The sequence below is a fragment of the Octopus sinensis genome, linkage group LG3 (genome assembly GCF_006345805.1).
Source record: "Octopus sinensis linkage group LG3, ASM634580v1, whole genome shotgun sequence".
In the NCBI taxonomy this organism is placed as follows: Eukaryota; Metazoa; Mollusca; class Cephalopoda; order Octopoda; family Octopodidae; genus Octopus; species Octopus sinensis.
This window is the reverse complement of record NC_042999.1, coordinates 10,654,706-10,670,413: the sequence shown is the minus strand read 5'-3', so window position 1 is coordinate 10,670,413 and position 15,708 is coordinate 10,654,706. Positions and strand designations below refer to the sequence as shown.

The 15,708-nt window shown below is 37.3% G+C and overlaps 1 protein-coding gene and 1 long non-coding RNA gene across 10 annotated transcripts in view; one reads left to right on the top strand and one right to left on the bottom strand.

Moving 5' to 3' along the window:
- Positions 1–15,708, top strand: part of LOC115209795 (rho GTPase-activating protein 39) — a 511,104-nt gene that overhangs the window by 405,960 nt on the left and 89,436 nt on the right. For 7 of the 9 annotated variants that reach the window (XM_029778335.2, XM_029778339.2, XM_029778334.2 and 4 more), the window contains one exon: positions 14,321–14,395. The exons of the other annotated variants lie outside the window; for them this stretch is intronic. In XM_029778335.2, the coding sequence (XP_029634195.1) occupies positions 14,321–14,395 (75 nt within the window). The remainder of the gene's footprint in view (positions 1–14,320; positions 14,396–15,708) is intronic. 9 annotated transcript variants of the gene reach the window in all.
- Positions 2,372–15,708, bottom strand: part of LOC118762395 — a 19,809-nt gene continuing 6,472 nt past the window's right edge. The window contains exon 3 of the long non-coding RNA XR_004998138.1: positions 2,372–2,501. This is a non-coding gene — a long non-coding RNA (uncharacterized LOC118762395). The remainder of the gene's footprint in view (positions 2,502–15,708) is intronic.

Genomic DNA, 15,708 nt, shown 5'->3' with positions numbered 1-15,708 from the left:
CAAAATGAAATGTCTTGCTGAAGGGTCTCATGCATCACATAGGCCAGAATTTGAACTGAAAATCTTCTGTTAATGCACACACAACAACCAAACTGCTCCTCGGTTAGCTGTCTTTCTAAAGAAGTTGTTTGGTTGACTGCATGGTAAGAAACCAGTTCTCCAGCCACACACGGTTTCGGGGTTTAGTGTTACTATGTGGAACCTTTGGCAAATGCTTTGTACTGCAGTCCTGGCATAATGAAAAGCCTTAGAAATAGATGTGATAGATGAAAACTGAATGGAGCATATGTATGTGTGTGTTTGTCTCTCCTTGTTCTCATATTGTGATGCCTCCCCATACAAAGTAGTGTTGGTCGTTTCCAATCTTCCATGGAAACCTGTCTGGTCATTGGGAGATATTCACTTGCATGCAAACAAATGAGATTTGCCAACAGCAAAGGCATCTGATCATAGAAAATCTACTTTAATGAATTACATTTGACCTACGCAAGTATGGAAAGTGGATGTTAAAACAATGTCTTTGATGAAGATGTGTGTGTCATTCAAGAAAGAGAGATGGTTAGAAACCTACATATATGTAATGCAATCGTAAATTAGTAATATCTTGTCAAACAGTTTTTGCCAAGACAAACCTGTTTATATTATGTCTTTAATTCAAAGTGCCAAAAGTATTCAAAGTCTTCTGTAAGAAATACGATTCTCTTTTTCATATCATGTATTGGTGCCTCAGTTTTTGAATTTTTAAACCCATTTTCCCCAGTTTTTTCTTTTTAAACACTTCACCCAATTGTTGCAGTTTCTCTCTTCTTTACTCCCCCATCTTTCTCTCTCCCCACTCCAACTAATTTGATGTTTTTACATTGAAACTGGGCTACAAGAAAAGACAAAAAAAAATGCATGAATTCCAATGAACACTACTCCCTAAGGCTCTAAAGGTAATTAGTAATGCATTCCTATCATTAATTATTAGTCTTCCCTAATCCAGTGAATCAAATTCCTTTAATTAAGTTATGGATTGGCTGGATTTGAAATCATTCATTCTGTCTTGTTGTCTCGTGCTCTCTCTCCCTGTTCTCATCATTCCGCATCGTAATACATTTCAAAGAGCAGTCATTTCTGGGGCTTACGATGAGCAATAAACTGTTTACAAAAAGAGAAAAAAAAAATCAACTTCATTAAATATTTGATTAATATTTGAAAAGGATTTATCAGTCATTATGTTTTAGTTGGTATCTCATTACTCGTTACATCGATGTCACCTTAATTTGCTTTTTATCCTTTTTCTAATATTTTATCGACAGACTGATATTACTAATATTATAATTCTTAAAACATACCTCTCCATTCCTTGACTGAAATAGACATTTCTGCTAATTACAAATTAGTGAATCTCTTTTTGTAATCTAATTGTTAATATTCAAATTATTTGTATGCTTGTTTTTTTTTAAATCATAAGTACTCTACAATAATTTAATTAATTTGATTTGTCTTTTTTTTAATTTCTAAAATGTTGAGATCTTTTCTAATATTTAAACATGTTGTTCTTTCACTTTCTTCCCATCATCAGATGCAAAACACCCCTTTAAAATTTATTAGGTTACTGGATTAATATGAGCTCTATATATTTACATTTTCTACTTAGTAACTCTTCAGTGATTTAGATGAATTTTTAATTAATTTTTGAAACTTCAGTATTACTAATTTAACAAAAACTGGACATACCATTACATTAGCACCTAGTAAATTAGTAGATAATTAGCTGCTATTTCTTAACCTACTTTGTATGGGGAGGCATCACAATATGAGAACAAGGAGAGACAAACACACATTAACACACATTGGAAGGTCATGGCGGGGGAAGTTTTTCTCTTTGTCTACAGGTTTATTATCAGTAATAGTGGCTCCCTATGATTTATTCACATTGCTCCCTTCTTGCAGCTATTTACAGCCATCTTCATTATCCATTCCATGGGTTCAATATATTTGCAGATTAAAGTGGCAAGATGGCAGAAATGTTAGCACACTGGGTGAAATGCTTAACGGTATTTCATCTGTCTTTATGTCGTGAGTTCAAATTCTCCAAAGTCAACTTTGCTTTTCATCCTTTCGGGGTCGATGAATTAAGTACTAGTTGTGTACTGGGGTTGATCTTGTAAATGACCATGCGAAGAGAGGTAACAAGAATGGCTCCTTTGTACATGGCACGGTCGATGCAGTAAATATGAAAAGAATGAATGTGTATAAGTGCCAGAAGGAAAAGAGAGACACAACTGGGTAGAATGTTTAAGAGAAGATTTTATTGATAGGTTAACATGTGTATCTGTGGTGTGTCATGTGTACATAATAATAGGCCGTCGTGAGAACAATGTGTGTGTGTTAAGTACAGAGCATTAAAAGAGTCTATAATGTAAAGTTAGAAGAATATTCAGACACAAAGATGATAAATACCAGTTTGTAGTCAATGTACACAATAGTTGAAATGCTGTATCAAGAAGTTGTGGCTGCAATGCTGCTGCCAGTCACTTGATACAGGAGTTCTCGCAGGTTGTATTTGCTGTTAACCATGGTGAAGTAATTCACAAATAGTGTTGTGTCAGAACGTGTGTGAGTGTTGCTGGTTGCTGTGTACATTAGGACGAATGATGGCAACGGAGATGGAGGTCGTTGAATGCTGTTGGACGAAGTTGATGAGTCTCCATGTGGCTGTTGTCACTGGAACTGGCTGTGACCTGTGTGGTCAGTGGCTAGACCTTAAAAGGTCTGGGACCAATGACCCCGAGATGCGGAGAAGCTGGAGTTTTTATAGGGAGCAGTCGGCTCAAACTGGGGTTTAGAACAGACTGTCTCATCATCATCATCGTTTAGCGTATTATTTTAGTATTAAAATGGAGAGTATTATTTTAGATTAAAAAAGAGCTTTGTTTATCTTAATTTTGAAAAATAAATCAAGTATAACCAGCACCCCCCTTTCCACATTATTTATAGGATCACTCTCTCTCTCTCTCCATATATATATACGCACACACACACACATATGTGTAGGTATGAGCACAGACACATGACATTCCTGAATGAGATGCCATTCTCCAGTATATCTCGATGATGAACCAGCTAACCCATGCAAGTGTGGAGAGTAGATGTAATATGATATGATACCCTCCCCCACATACATACATATATATATATATCAGGTCATTCCATAAATTCTGTCCAAATTAAAGAAAACAAGTGATCAAATGTTATATTTAATTGAAATTTAATCATCAATGTACTTTCCCTGATTATCTATGAGTTTCATCTGTTTACAAGCTTTTTAATCCCATCAATGTAAAACTCTTTTGGTTTGAAAGCGAAGAACTCTGAAATGTCAGTTCCGACCTCCTCCTGGCTTGTGAAAGTTATGTTCCCCAAATGATTCTGTAAACTACGAAACAAATGGTAGTCTGAAGGAGCAAGGTCAGGAGAATAAGGTGGATGAGGAATTTTTTCCCAACCAAGCTCTTCGATCTTCTGTGATGTGATCTTTGCAGTGTGGGGGTTGCGCATTGTCCTGATGAAACATCATTCCTTTTTGATTTACTAAAGCGGGAGAGAAGAACTTTTTTCCCATGAAGTTCCCTTCTCGGTTGTGGTTGAGCTTTTTCCCTTTTATCAAGCCACTGTTTACGATGTTTAACATTTCAATAGAAGATCCATTTTTTGTCCCCAGTCACAAGTCTATCCAAAAAGGGTGAAATGAGTTAGTGAGAGAAGAGCAGATGTCAACTCAGAATTTGCGGTTGCTTTCGGACAATTCATGAGGCACCCATTTTCCAAGTTTAGGAACCTTTCTAAGTTGTTGAAGATAATGATAAACAGTTGTTTCGTTTGAACTAAGTTTTATTGCCAATTCTTCAACTGATAATGCAGGATTTTCTTCAAGTAATGCCTCAAGGAGCTTATTATCAAACTCAACTGGACGTCCTGTTGAATGTTCATCTTCAAGGCTGAAATCTCCACTTCTGAATTTTGCAAACCATCTTCTGCAAGTTCTTTCATTCAAACATTCTTTCCCATAAACTGAGTGTATGTTTCAAGTCACTTCAGCTGCAGAGTTTCCTTTTTTGTACTCATAAAGCATTATGTGCCTCAAATGCTATTTGGATACTTCCATGTTAGAAAGGGTTTTAATCAAAGAAATTTTAATTTTACTATTCTGTGAAATAATATTTAATTGGTTTAAATGTACACAAATGCATAACAATAATTTTTAATTCCATTAGACATTCTAAAATACTATTAAGTTTCATTCAATTTTAAAAAAGGTAAAATCGGACAGAACTTATGGGATGACCTGATACATACATACATACATATATATATATATATATATAGAGAGAGAGAGAGAGAGAGAGAGAGAGAGAGAACATGGCTGTTGCCAGTACCACCTGGCTGGCCCTCGTACCAGTGGTGCATAAAAGCATCCACTGCACTCTCGGAGTGGTTGGCACAAGGAAGTGCATCCAGCTGTAGAACTCCACCAGATCAAGATTGGGCCTGGTGCAGCCATCTGGTTCGCCAGTCCTCAGTCAAATCGTCCAACCCATGCCAGCATGGAAAGTGGACATTAAACGATGATGATGATGATGATATATATATATATAATATATATATATATATATATATATATAGGGATAATTCACAAAAAGAATAAAGACAAAGACAGGTGGTGTAGACAACAAACAGATGTATTAGTTTAACACTCGAGAAGTGAAAAAGTCTTTAACATTTTGAGCATACGCTCTTCTCCAGAAAGGAACACCCATATACATATATATATATATATAGGTATACACACATACATATATATATAGAGAGAGAAGACTGTATCATATGCAAAACTATATGACCACATGTCAACTACCCACCTAGACATTTTCAACTACATTTTCATAAGTTTGTACACAAAAGTTGATTTATCTCATGCCGCTGTAAACACACACGATATAACATGAGCGCATGTTCTCAGATGTAGATACATATCTATATAGGATTCCTTGGTTACCACTTAGTCTTTTCCAGTCTTCTAAACATCTGATACTACTTTTACTTTGAGGTTTCTCATTGTCTTTCGTCCAAGATATTCTTGTTTCTTTTCCTTTTTTCATTCATGTTCATACACGTATTAATGTGTGTGTGTGTGTGTGTTTAATTGTAAAGCTAATAGAGCTTAACCCTTTTGATATCTGCATGCTTGAGACAACCATTAGTTCTTGATGCAAACTTGCCTTTGAAGTGATCTTAAAACCTTCCATCAAACTTTCAAGTTAATTCATGTTCTAAACATCAGCTTAAGAACATTATCACCAATATACAAGGATTAAGGAGATAAATTTGTTTGCTGCAACAGTGGTGGGTATAGCACTACTGTTTATTGTTGGGAAATTCCTAGTCAAGTTTATACTTTTAGAAGACATGGCTTCTGCAGGAACTAAGCTAGCATAGATACAATCTTCAGTGCAAGATAGATTCAGAAGACAAACAAGCAACAACACAGTATCTCTTCATTGCATTTGCTGACCTCCTATCAAGGGCCTCTGATATAGCCAACAGGGAAATACTGTGGCATGGTCTCTAAAGTGTTGGTTGCTCACCTAAATTTGTAAATCTCCTCTTCCTGTTACGCACAGTAGTGATGACCTAAATTAGTATTAAAGGGTGATGATGTTGGCATTTTCCCAGTGTCCTAGTTTCAGTTAAGTAAAGATGGAGACTTCTTGTGCAGAGAGGAGCATGCTCTGTCAACATCTCTATTGAAATATTGTCCAACCCAGGAAGGTGGTGAGTTGGTAGAAATGTTAGCAAAATGCTTAGCGGTATTTTGTTTGTCTTTACGTTCTGAGTTCAAATTCCGCCGAGGTTGACTTTGTCTTTCATCCTTTCGGGGTCAATAAATTATGTACGAGTCGTGTATTGGGGTCAGTCTAATCGACTGGCCCCCTCCCCCAAAATTTCAGGCATTGTGCCGAGAGTAGAAAAGACTATTGTTAAGGTTTTGATGTCAGCAGTTACTTCAGCCAAGGTTGCTGGTTCCTTAATGTGGATGATAAAGGGCACTTAACTACGTCCCTCCATGGGTTCAGACTACACCAGGCTGTCCCTTTGTGTGAATGTGTGTGAGTGTGCATGAATATATATATATAATCAGCATCATTTAATGTTCATGTCCTATACTGGCATGGGTGGGCTGGTTGAACAGGACCTGATAGGTCTGAGGATTACAGCATCATCCAGTGTTTGCTTTGGTGTGATTTCTATGGCAGGATGCACTTCTTTTGTTTTTGTTTTTGTTAATGGCACCAACACTATCCAGGTCTCCATGGAGTTGGCAAGGTGAATATTCCCTTCAAATGAGGGAGGCTACTTTAGGCTACAATATGATGGGGTTAAAAGTGTGAGAGAAGGGAGCAGGATTGAAAATGTTTCTTGCTGTAGACAGGCTGCAGTGTTATTCATATTAGAGAAGAGAAGGTGTGAGTGATTGAGAAAGAGATAAGAACATTTGTGATGAGGTTCCAGGGGGAAGGGTCAGGGAGTGAAATGAGTAGAAGTGAATGGAGGGTGTCTGTGGGTGCTGCTGGTTGCAAGAGTTTATGGGAGACTAAGAAATGTTTACAGATGAGGAAACTAGGGAGGAGCAGGTAATTTCACCAAGAACTGGTAAATTCCTGAACTCAGTATGTTATTCTTTAATAAAAGTTTGTAATCCGAGTTTCGTGTCACCCTTGTTTCAGCTGAAAACCTGAGCCTGTTGCCTCAGAAATTATTGACTGTTCAAATAAATGTTCAGATATTAACTGAACCAGAAAACACTCATTGCTATATTTTTAGAAAAACTAATCTAAACAATATTTCACAAAACTGATCTCTTCAAGATCATGTTTTATATATTCTCTCTCAACATGTTTAGGTATGTACATGATGTACATGTTTCTATGTATTTAGCATTTAGCAATATGGAAGGTGAATGTAATGAAATCAGGAGTGGCTGTGTGGTAAGTAGCTTGCTAACCAACCACACGGTTGCGGGTTCAGTCCCACTGCGTGGCATCTTGGGCAACTGTCTTCTGCTATAGCCCCGGGCCGACCAAAACCTTGTGAGTGGATTTGGTAGACGGAAACTGAAAGAAGCCTGTCGTATATATGTATATATATGTATATGTGTGTGTGTTTGTGTGTCTGTGTTTGTCCCCTAGCATTGCTTGACAACCGATGCTGGTGTGTTTACGTCCCCGTCACTTAGCAGTTCGGCAAAAAGAGACCGATAGAATAAGTACTAAAAGGTGGTGCTCCAGCATGGCCGCAGTCAAATGACTGAAACAAGTAAAAGAGTAAAAGAGAGTATGTATATATAAATATAAATGTATAACTCTTTACACTCAGCTAAGTTCACCATGTATTCAGGCATAGATATTTATATACACACACAGTGTACCCAGTGTGAGCTATGGACACGAGGTGCAGTGGTATAATAGGAAAATTATCAGAGAAGATAGTGCTTATATGTGGACGATGCCCAAGAGCCGTAAAAGCTACAGATGTCTGGATCTTGACTTTCTCAAATGCCCTGGAGGCTTTTTAGAAGTAGTGGATAGATAATTTCTGCTACTTGGAGGACCTAATTAGCTTTGTGGAAGGATGCATGGAAAGTGTAATTACTGGAATATGAATAGGATGGAGAAAATTCAGAGAGCTTTCACCTCTGTTGGTAACCAAAGGTCTCTCTCTCTCTCTCAGTGAAAGGAAAATTGTATGGTGTTTGTGTATGAACTGCAATGCTACATGGTAGCGAGATGTGGGCCCTGAATACCGAAGACATGCGAAGGCTAGAGAGGAATGAAGCTAGTATTCTCTGCTGGATGTGTAATGTTAGTGTACATGTGCAACAGAGTGCTAGTGTAGTGAGAGAGATGTTGGGCATAAGAAGAATTGGATGCAGTGTGCAAGAGAAAAGATTGTGCTGGTTTGGTCATGTGATGCAGATCGATGTCATCAGTTGCTTACAGAAGTGCTGTTCACTCAAAGTGGATGGAATTTGTGGAAGAGGGAGACATGGGATGAAGTATTGAATGCCAATCTCAGGGCACTGAGTCACTCAAAGCCTTGCTGTACTCAAGAAGACCCATCTGCTACAGCAGAATTGATAAAAAGCATCCAGAACAGACAGTGTAGTCTGGTGCTCCATTCAAACCATTCAGCTCTTGCCAGCATGGGTAACAATTATAGATTAAATGTATCCATTAGCCTCCAGTATATATATATATTGTTTTTAAACACAGTACATCCATTAGAGATATTATCTCAGGATGAACACTTCAGTAAATTTGCCTTTCACTGATGTATTTACTTCCAGTATGATACGTAAAATGTCTATAAACAGATACACACTCACATACTCTTAAAATGTACATATTTATGTAATAGACAGACAGACATAAAATAAGACTTTTATACCAGTAATGTGCTGTGGTACAAACGTTCCTTGTTGGATTCACACACATACACATGCATGCATACCCACACACACACTGTTTGTGTAAACAAGGGTCAGCTTTTCTTTCAAACTTGTTATAGTAAAACTTATGTTTGAGCTTAATCTTTGTTCATCTCAGATTTTTCATTTTCTTTAATATTTCTCTGTGTTTAATCTGGACCTGTATTATTCCAAAATTAATTAGTCCATTAATATCTCAAAACTTTCCCCCTCATTACCGCAAGAATGAAATGATGGTATTGTGTTGCTTGTGCACTTTGCAGGAGGTTCTATTGAATCATGGCAGTACTATTAGTGTTGATGCTCAATTTAATTCTTGTCCACTGATTAAGTTTTGGAAGCATTCATGGCTTACATGTGCTATATTTGTTTGTGGCAATTTTTGGTTGATATCTTAGTGTTTGTAAAGCTTTCTTATAAACAAAATCTATGATCAGTCTGTGAGAAAGAGTTGTTCATGTGTATCTCGTATTACAGTCTGAGCCATGAAGGTCAAGACTTCCCCTTTTACATTTCTATATCATATTCGTTATTTGAACTATGGTCTTTAGTTTGCTGGTTTGTGCTTTCATGTCGATGAAAAGGTTTTCAATTGTGTATTTGTGATAATTTCTAACAATGGGTTCATGCTTATGTGTAAAGGTTGTGCAAGCCATGCACAGAGCTGCTGTCAGCAAGGTGACTTCAGTGATAAATTTAGTGTCCAGGGAAAAATCAATCTAAATTCAGTTCTCATCCCTCTCTTATTTTATTATAAGCTATAACAAATGAATTTAAAACAGATTGTGGGAACTTCTCTGTGCTGAGGATGGAGTTCTTACAGTTGAAAATGTTACAGATTTAGAGAAGAAATTCCTGACATGGAGACAAAACCTAGAATGAAGAGGTCCCTAAGAAAATGTAGTAAAGACTAGAGATTTTTTTATAAAAAAGAAAATGAGACCCTTTTACAATGAAGGAAATAGTCATGCTTGATATGTAGAAAAGGAGTTGGTTGATGCTGTAGTCAATGTAAACTGTGGGCATAAGTGATGCGTTGGGATCACTGACAGGCTGGCAGAGAAGAGACAATAGACTTTGTACAGAAGTAGTTATCAGTAGGAATGCTTATGAAATAAATTCTTTCAAAGGATTGGAAAACTCATTAGCATTTGTTTTTTTAGCTAATGTTGTTAGTGTAATCTGGGTTCCTGGGAACAGGTTGAGAAAAGCTGAGGGATTATTGCCTCTGCTGGTAACCAAAAGGCTTCAGTCTCGGTAAAGAGCACATTCTATGATGCTTGTGTACAGTGTGTGTAATGTTGTTTGGTTATGATATAGGGGCTTTGAATGCAGAAGGTCTGTGAAGTGACCATGCTCTGTTGGTGTGCAAGTAGGGCAGAGCCCACATGAGCTGAAAAAAACAAAAAAAAAAGCAAAAAAAAAAGTGTGCAGAAGAGTCAGATGTAGTTTGCAAGAGAGGAGACTGTCTTGGGAATTGGAAGTGTGTGGAGGTTGTCAATTGTATAAAGAAGTACCAAGTGTTCAAGTGAACGGGGGGGCTTAGACTGATCTCAAGAAACTCAACCCTTGAAGGAAATGACAAAGAAACATGAAAATACAGACATCGAAATGGTGGTGGCTGGGTTTGTAGAATAATTGTGTGTGTGTGTGTGTGCATGCAGAACGTGAGCTAAGGGAAATAACTCTAACAGGCCAGTGACAAATTCAGGTAAATTCTTGCCTATTGTGATGCTATGTACAAAAGAATTTGTCAATGAATTTGGTTTTGGCTTTTAGTTGGTGCTGAGTGAATCGAATGCTGCGATGTGGCAGTTGTTAGCAACTGTCAACAAAAAGGGGAGATAATTTACTGAAACTACAAGAAACGAATTTTTCAGAAAATTGATTAAAATTTTTCTTGTTCTGAGAGAAAGAAAATGTGAACTTTGTTAGCCAGGATGATGATGATGACAGCTGCCGTTGTCTTAATAATCTGCATCAATATAACAATCACAGTCCATTAAAGCTTGCTTTGGTCAATTGACAGCAAGGTCTTTGTTTTGTTTTGTTTTGGGTTTTTTTTACTAGCCAAGAGTTAAAAAGATATTTTTGAATAATTTGCAAAATAAAGTGAGCTGAGGGAAATATTTCAAGTGAATCAATGAAATGAATTTAGATAGTTTAGGTCGGAGACCATGCATTGTCACAGGAAATTTAGTTTGCAGGATTTATGTAGGAATCCGATCTTTCTTAGTAGACAAGGGCTGCAGTTATGGATAGGTTTCAATCTTATTTAACCTCACCACAGTCTACTTTCCACATATATATATATATGGCGCAGGAGTGGCTGTGTGGTAAGTAGCTTGCTAACCAACCACATGGTTCCGGGTTCAGTCCCACTGCGTGGCACCTTGGGCAAGTGTCTTCTGCTATAGCCCCGGGCCGACCAATGCCTTGTGAGTGGATTTGGTAGACGGAAACTGAAAGAAGCCCATCGTATATATGTATGTATATATATATATATATATATATATATATATGTATGTGTGTGTTTGTGTGTCTGTGTTTGTCCCCCTAGCATTGCTTGACAACCGATGCTGGTGTGTTTACATCTCCGTTACTTAGCGGTTCGGCAAAAGAGACCGATAGAATAAGTACTGGGCTTACAAAAGAATAAGTCCTGGAGTCGAGTTACTCGATTAAAGGTGGTGCTCCAGCATGGCCACAGTCAAATGACTGAAACAAGTATAAGAGTAAAAGAGTATATATACCACATGTGGAGGCACATGGCTTTAATTCCTTGACCAGCCAATGCATTGCACTCTTGAGCAAGACTTTTCATTTCATGATGCTCCTCTCAACTATCAACAATGAGTAATCCTGTAATGAGCCAACTTCCTGTTCTGGGCAGGAATATTTACCATCACAGAATCCAGGAAACCAACCTTATCGTCTTTTTTTTTTGTATCTTGGTTTGTTTTTTTATACATTGTATAAATATGTGTATGCAGATATTCATGTGTGTGTGTTTATATACACATATATAAACACACCAATGTTTTATGTATACATTAATGTGCGTGTGCACACACACAGAGTTTATATATGCATAATTTATGTGTTTTTTTTCTATGTACACATATACAAATGTGTGTGTGTGTGTGTGTGTGTGTGTGTGTGAAAGAGTGAGAGAAATTGGAGAGGAGGGCAGAGTGAGAGAATTAATTTATATTGATACTAGACTGACAGCTGATTACTATACTCGTTAGCCACTGAAATTTGTCTCGTTTTGGCTTCTCCTTTCAGCCGTGTGTGTGTGTGTGCTTGCTTTACTGCATGCAACTTTAATTTTCTTTCTATGTCTACATATATTAATGAAATTTGCAACAATTTTGCTAAAACTAACTCAGCTGATTCCTTTAACACTTGCATCCAGTTCTCAGTCTCCAATAAATATACTAAAACCTAATCTCTATTATAGCCATCAGCTTTCCTGCAACCACCTTATTCTCTCTCTCTCTCTCTCTCTCTCTCTCTCTCTCTCTCTCTCTCTCTCTCTCTCTCTCCCTCACTAGCTGGCTGATTATTTTTTACTTTCCTCTCTCTCTCTCTCTAATCTCTCCCCAACAAGCCTGATTTTCCCACCACCCCCCTTTCTCATACTCTTTCTCTTTTCTCTCACTTTTCTTTCTATTCTCATGTGACCCTTTTTTTTCCCTTACTCTCCACCATCCTCCTCCTACTGTCTCTCTCTCTCTCCCTATCCAGCCTCCTCCCCTCTGCTTTCAGGTGAGGTCGGGGATCTTGTTTCTCCAGTTTCCTATTTCTCTTCTTACTCTTCCCCTCCATCTCCTCCTTTCTCATTCCTCCATTGATTTCTGTTCCTCCCATTTTTCTATTTACATTATATTCTTGTTTTTTTTTCCCTCTTTCTCTTTATTCCACAAACCTTCTTTGTCTCTGTTGTTCTCTCTCTTACTTCTGATATAGTTTTATTGTTGATTTTTTTTTTTGTCTGTTTATATTTTTTTTTTCATTTCTCACTCCACCCCCTCCTCTCACATCAACTTTCCAAGCCTCTCCAATTCCATGTTTTCGCTTTCGTCGCCCTTCCCAATACTTATTTCTCTCTCTCTCTCTCTCTCTCTCAGCCATCTATATACCTCTCTCTCTCTCTCTCTCTCTCCCTCTCTCATATTCAGACGGGACCACTATTTAGCACTCATAATAACCACTCCACTCCACCAAATGAAAGTTAAAACTGTTCTTATCCTTATCAATGAACTGTCCTCAACTTTTCATAGTAGTTCTTGTTATTAACTGGCAACTTGTAGCCCGGCTGACTGATTTGTTGTCCTGCTCCTGTCCGCCCCCCACTTCCCCCCCCCGCCTCCTACACGCTGCGACAAACCCTCCTCCGCCGCCAACGATGTCATTGCTTTCGCTGTTCTTCCCATGATGCTGCTGCTGCTGCAGACGTTCTTGTCATCTTGTTATTGTTGTCATTATCGTCATCTTTGCAAACTTCTATATATGCTATACACACACACGTCCAGCTCGAGTACGCAGTCAGTGTGTTACCCTACTAAGTTGACAACTTCAGTTTTGACAACGTACCAATGGGACGTCTACGATTTAACAACACCCAAAGCTGAAAAGGAAAAAAAATAGAAGAAGAAGAAGAAGAAGAAGAAATGAGAAAAGGAAGAAACCAAAAACTCGTCTGGGCATTAACTTGTGTAATCTCAATGACATAACAGGGAGAAAGAGACGAGAGGGAGAGGAAAGAAATGGATATTTTAGAGGAACAGAGAGAGAGAGAAAGAGATTTTTATCACAGATATTGAAAATATAATCACATGCAGAAACACGAAAAGGGACCAGCCCCTTTTTCCCGTGTTTGTTTGTTTCCCATTGCTACTTATTTGCTGATGGAAGACTGATCCCCACCTCCACTTTCTTTTCTGCTTTAATATTTTTTATTGCATCTGGAATATTTTATTTTCCTTTCATTGAGATTTCGTTCTGCTGCTGCCGATTGTCTCTCTGTTGGTTCCTTTTACCCCCAAAAACAAGGACCTGTGTCTGATAAGCAAACCAAACAACTTTCAACTTAGTTTTCTATGTTTGTAATTCTTCCTCGAAATGACTTTCGGTCAACCACGATCACCAGCACCACTTCAGGTGGTTTGCTGAGACTTTTCTACAGAACACTCCAATTAATATCTGTTCTCAAATCAGCCTTTAATCCTTCCAAACTTATACACACCTGCACACACACACACAATGATCTTTGAATCAAGTTCAAGAAATGTTCTGCTTCTACTGCATTTCCTGCCATTCTTGTCCCAAAATGAAAGATTCAGGAAAATAAGGACCACATTAACTTCTGACCAAACTCTACATGGTTCCATTCCATGTCTAAATTTTCGTCATCACCAACACCAAAGTCCTCACCTGTACCATTGTCATCACTGTTATCAACATGTTCTCCACCACAACCATCGATGAGGCTTTTAAAATATTCGGAACGTTTCCCAACGTTGCACTCTGCTTCACCAGAGCATTGGATCAATAGATTTTACCTTTTTTTTTTTTTAAGTATACATGTATATAAGTGTACAAGTGTGTTTCGTTACAATTACTGTTATTATTATTTCATCATTTACTATGGACTTGATATCGCGGACTGTGATCACCTTTATGGGAAACTGTTGTTCCGTTTACGTCGTTTTGGAGATATCCTTGTGTCTCTTTCTCTCCACTTTCCCCCTTTTCATTGGATTTTTGTTTTTTTTCCAAAAGCGTCGAGATCATGTCCGCACAGGATCCCTCAAGTCGTCTCACCAAACCCAGACATGCACCATTTTGGCACGCAGTGTAAGTACACAACAATATATAATATGTCAGCTATCTCTTTAGGCGGCTTTTCCACACTCCCTAATATTATATATATATATTTCTTTATGTTTATTTACATCAGCTCAGCCAGCTAATTAAACAAATCTATTTATTACACAACAGCCCTGTTTTTTCTTTTTTTTTTTTTTTTGCTAAATATTGGTGTTCAGTCATATTGTTCGCATGTTCTCTTCTTCTCTTTTGTGTGTTGTTTTAACTTAATTACTAATTAACAGACATGTCCTTTTATGTTCCAATGACTTTTACTACACCTGTATAAATTTAGAATGCTTTCTTTTCTTTAAAAAAATCCTGTATTTCTCAAATGTTTTTGTTATTTCTGACTTTCATCAGAAAACTGCATATATTTCTGCAATTACTAAAGATTAATGGTGCTTTCTCATTATTTTCATCACTTAAGGCGCTCAGCTGGCAAGAATCCTTCACACGTTGGGCAAAATGTTTAGCAGCATTTCTTCAGGCTCCACACTCTGAGTTCATATTCTGCCACTGTCATCTTTGCCTTTCATCCATCCTTTTATGGTTGATAAAATAAAAACCAGCCAAGTTCTGGGGGTCAGTGTAGTCGATTTGCACCCCTCCCGCTAAAATTGCTGGTCTTGTACCAAAATTAGAAAATCATTTCTTTGTCCACCACTTACTTCAAAATTTTTCATTTTCATTTCTTGATTTATTTTCTAATATCAACCTGTAACAAAAGTTTATTGATTCTAATATGTAAGAACATACGTCTGTGTGTGTGTGTGTGTGTGTGTGTGTGTGTGTGTGTGTGTGTGTGTGTGTGCTTACATAAAAGAACAATGTAATATTTTCTTTATAATCTCCAGCTTCTTTCCATTTTCTTCTTCATCATTTGTCAGTTGTGCTATTTTACCTGATGTTTACAAACCCATCCACATGGCGTTTCTCTTTGGATGTTGTCGCATGTGTCTGAATTCTATGGAACACACTTTCGTCTTAAAACCAACTTATTTCTTCTTAAATTTTCACAAAAAGTGCTTCACTTGTGTAATTTCTGCTGTTTGTTTTATAATGTACGCTGGTGATTATTTTCTTTTCTTGTTTTCTTAAATATTTCAATTTTAAAATAAAATTTAAAAAATACAAAAATGACATTATGATTAATAACTTTGGTGAGTTTGGCTGAAATGCTACAAGTGAAAGTAAGTATCAATAATATAAACTAATGTTCAATCAACTGCTTCGTTTCATCTGTGTATAGTGATGTATATATATATATAAATGTATGTGTGTGTGTGTATATATATATA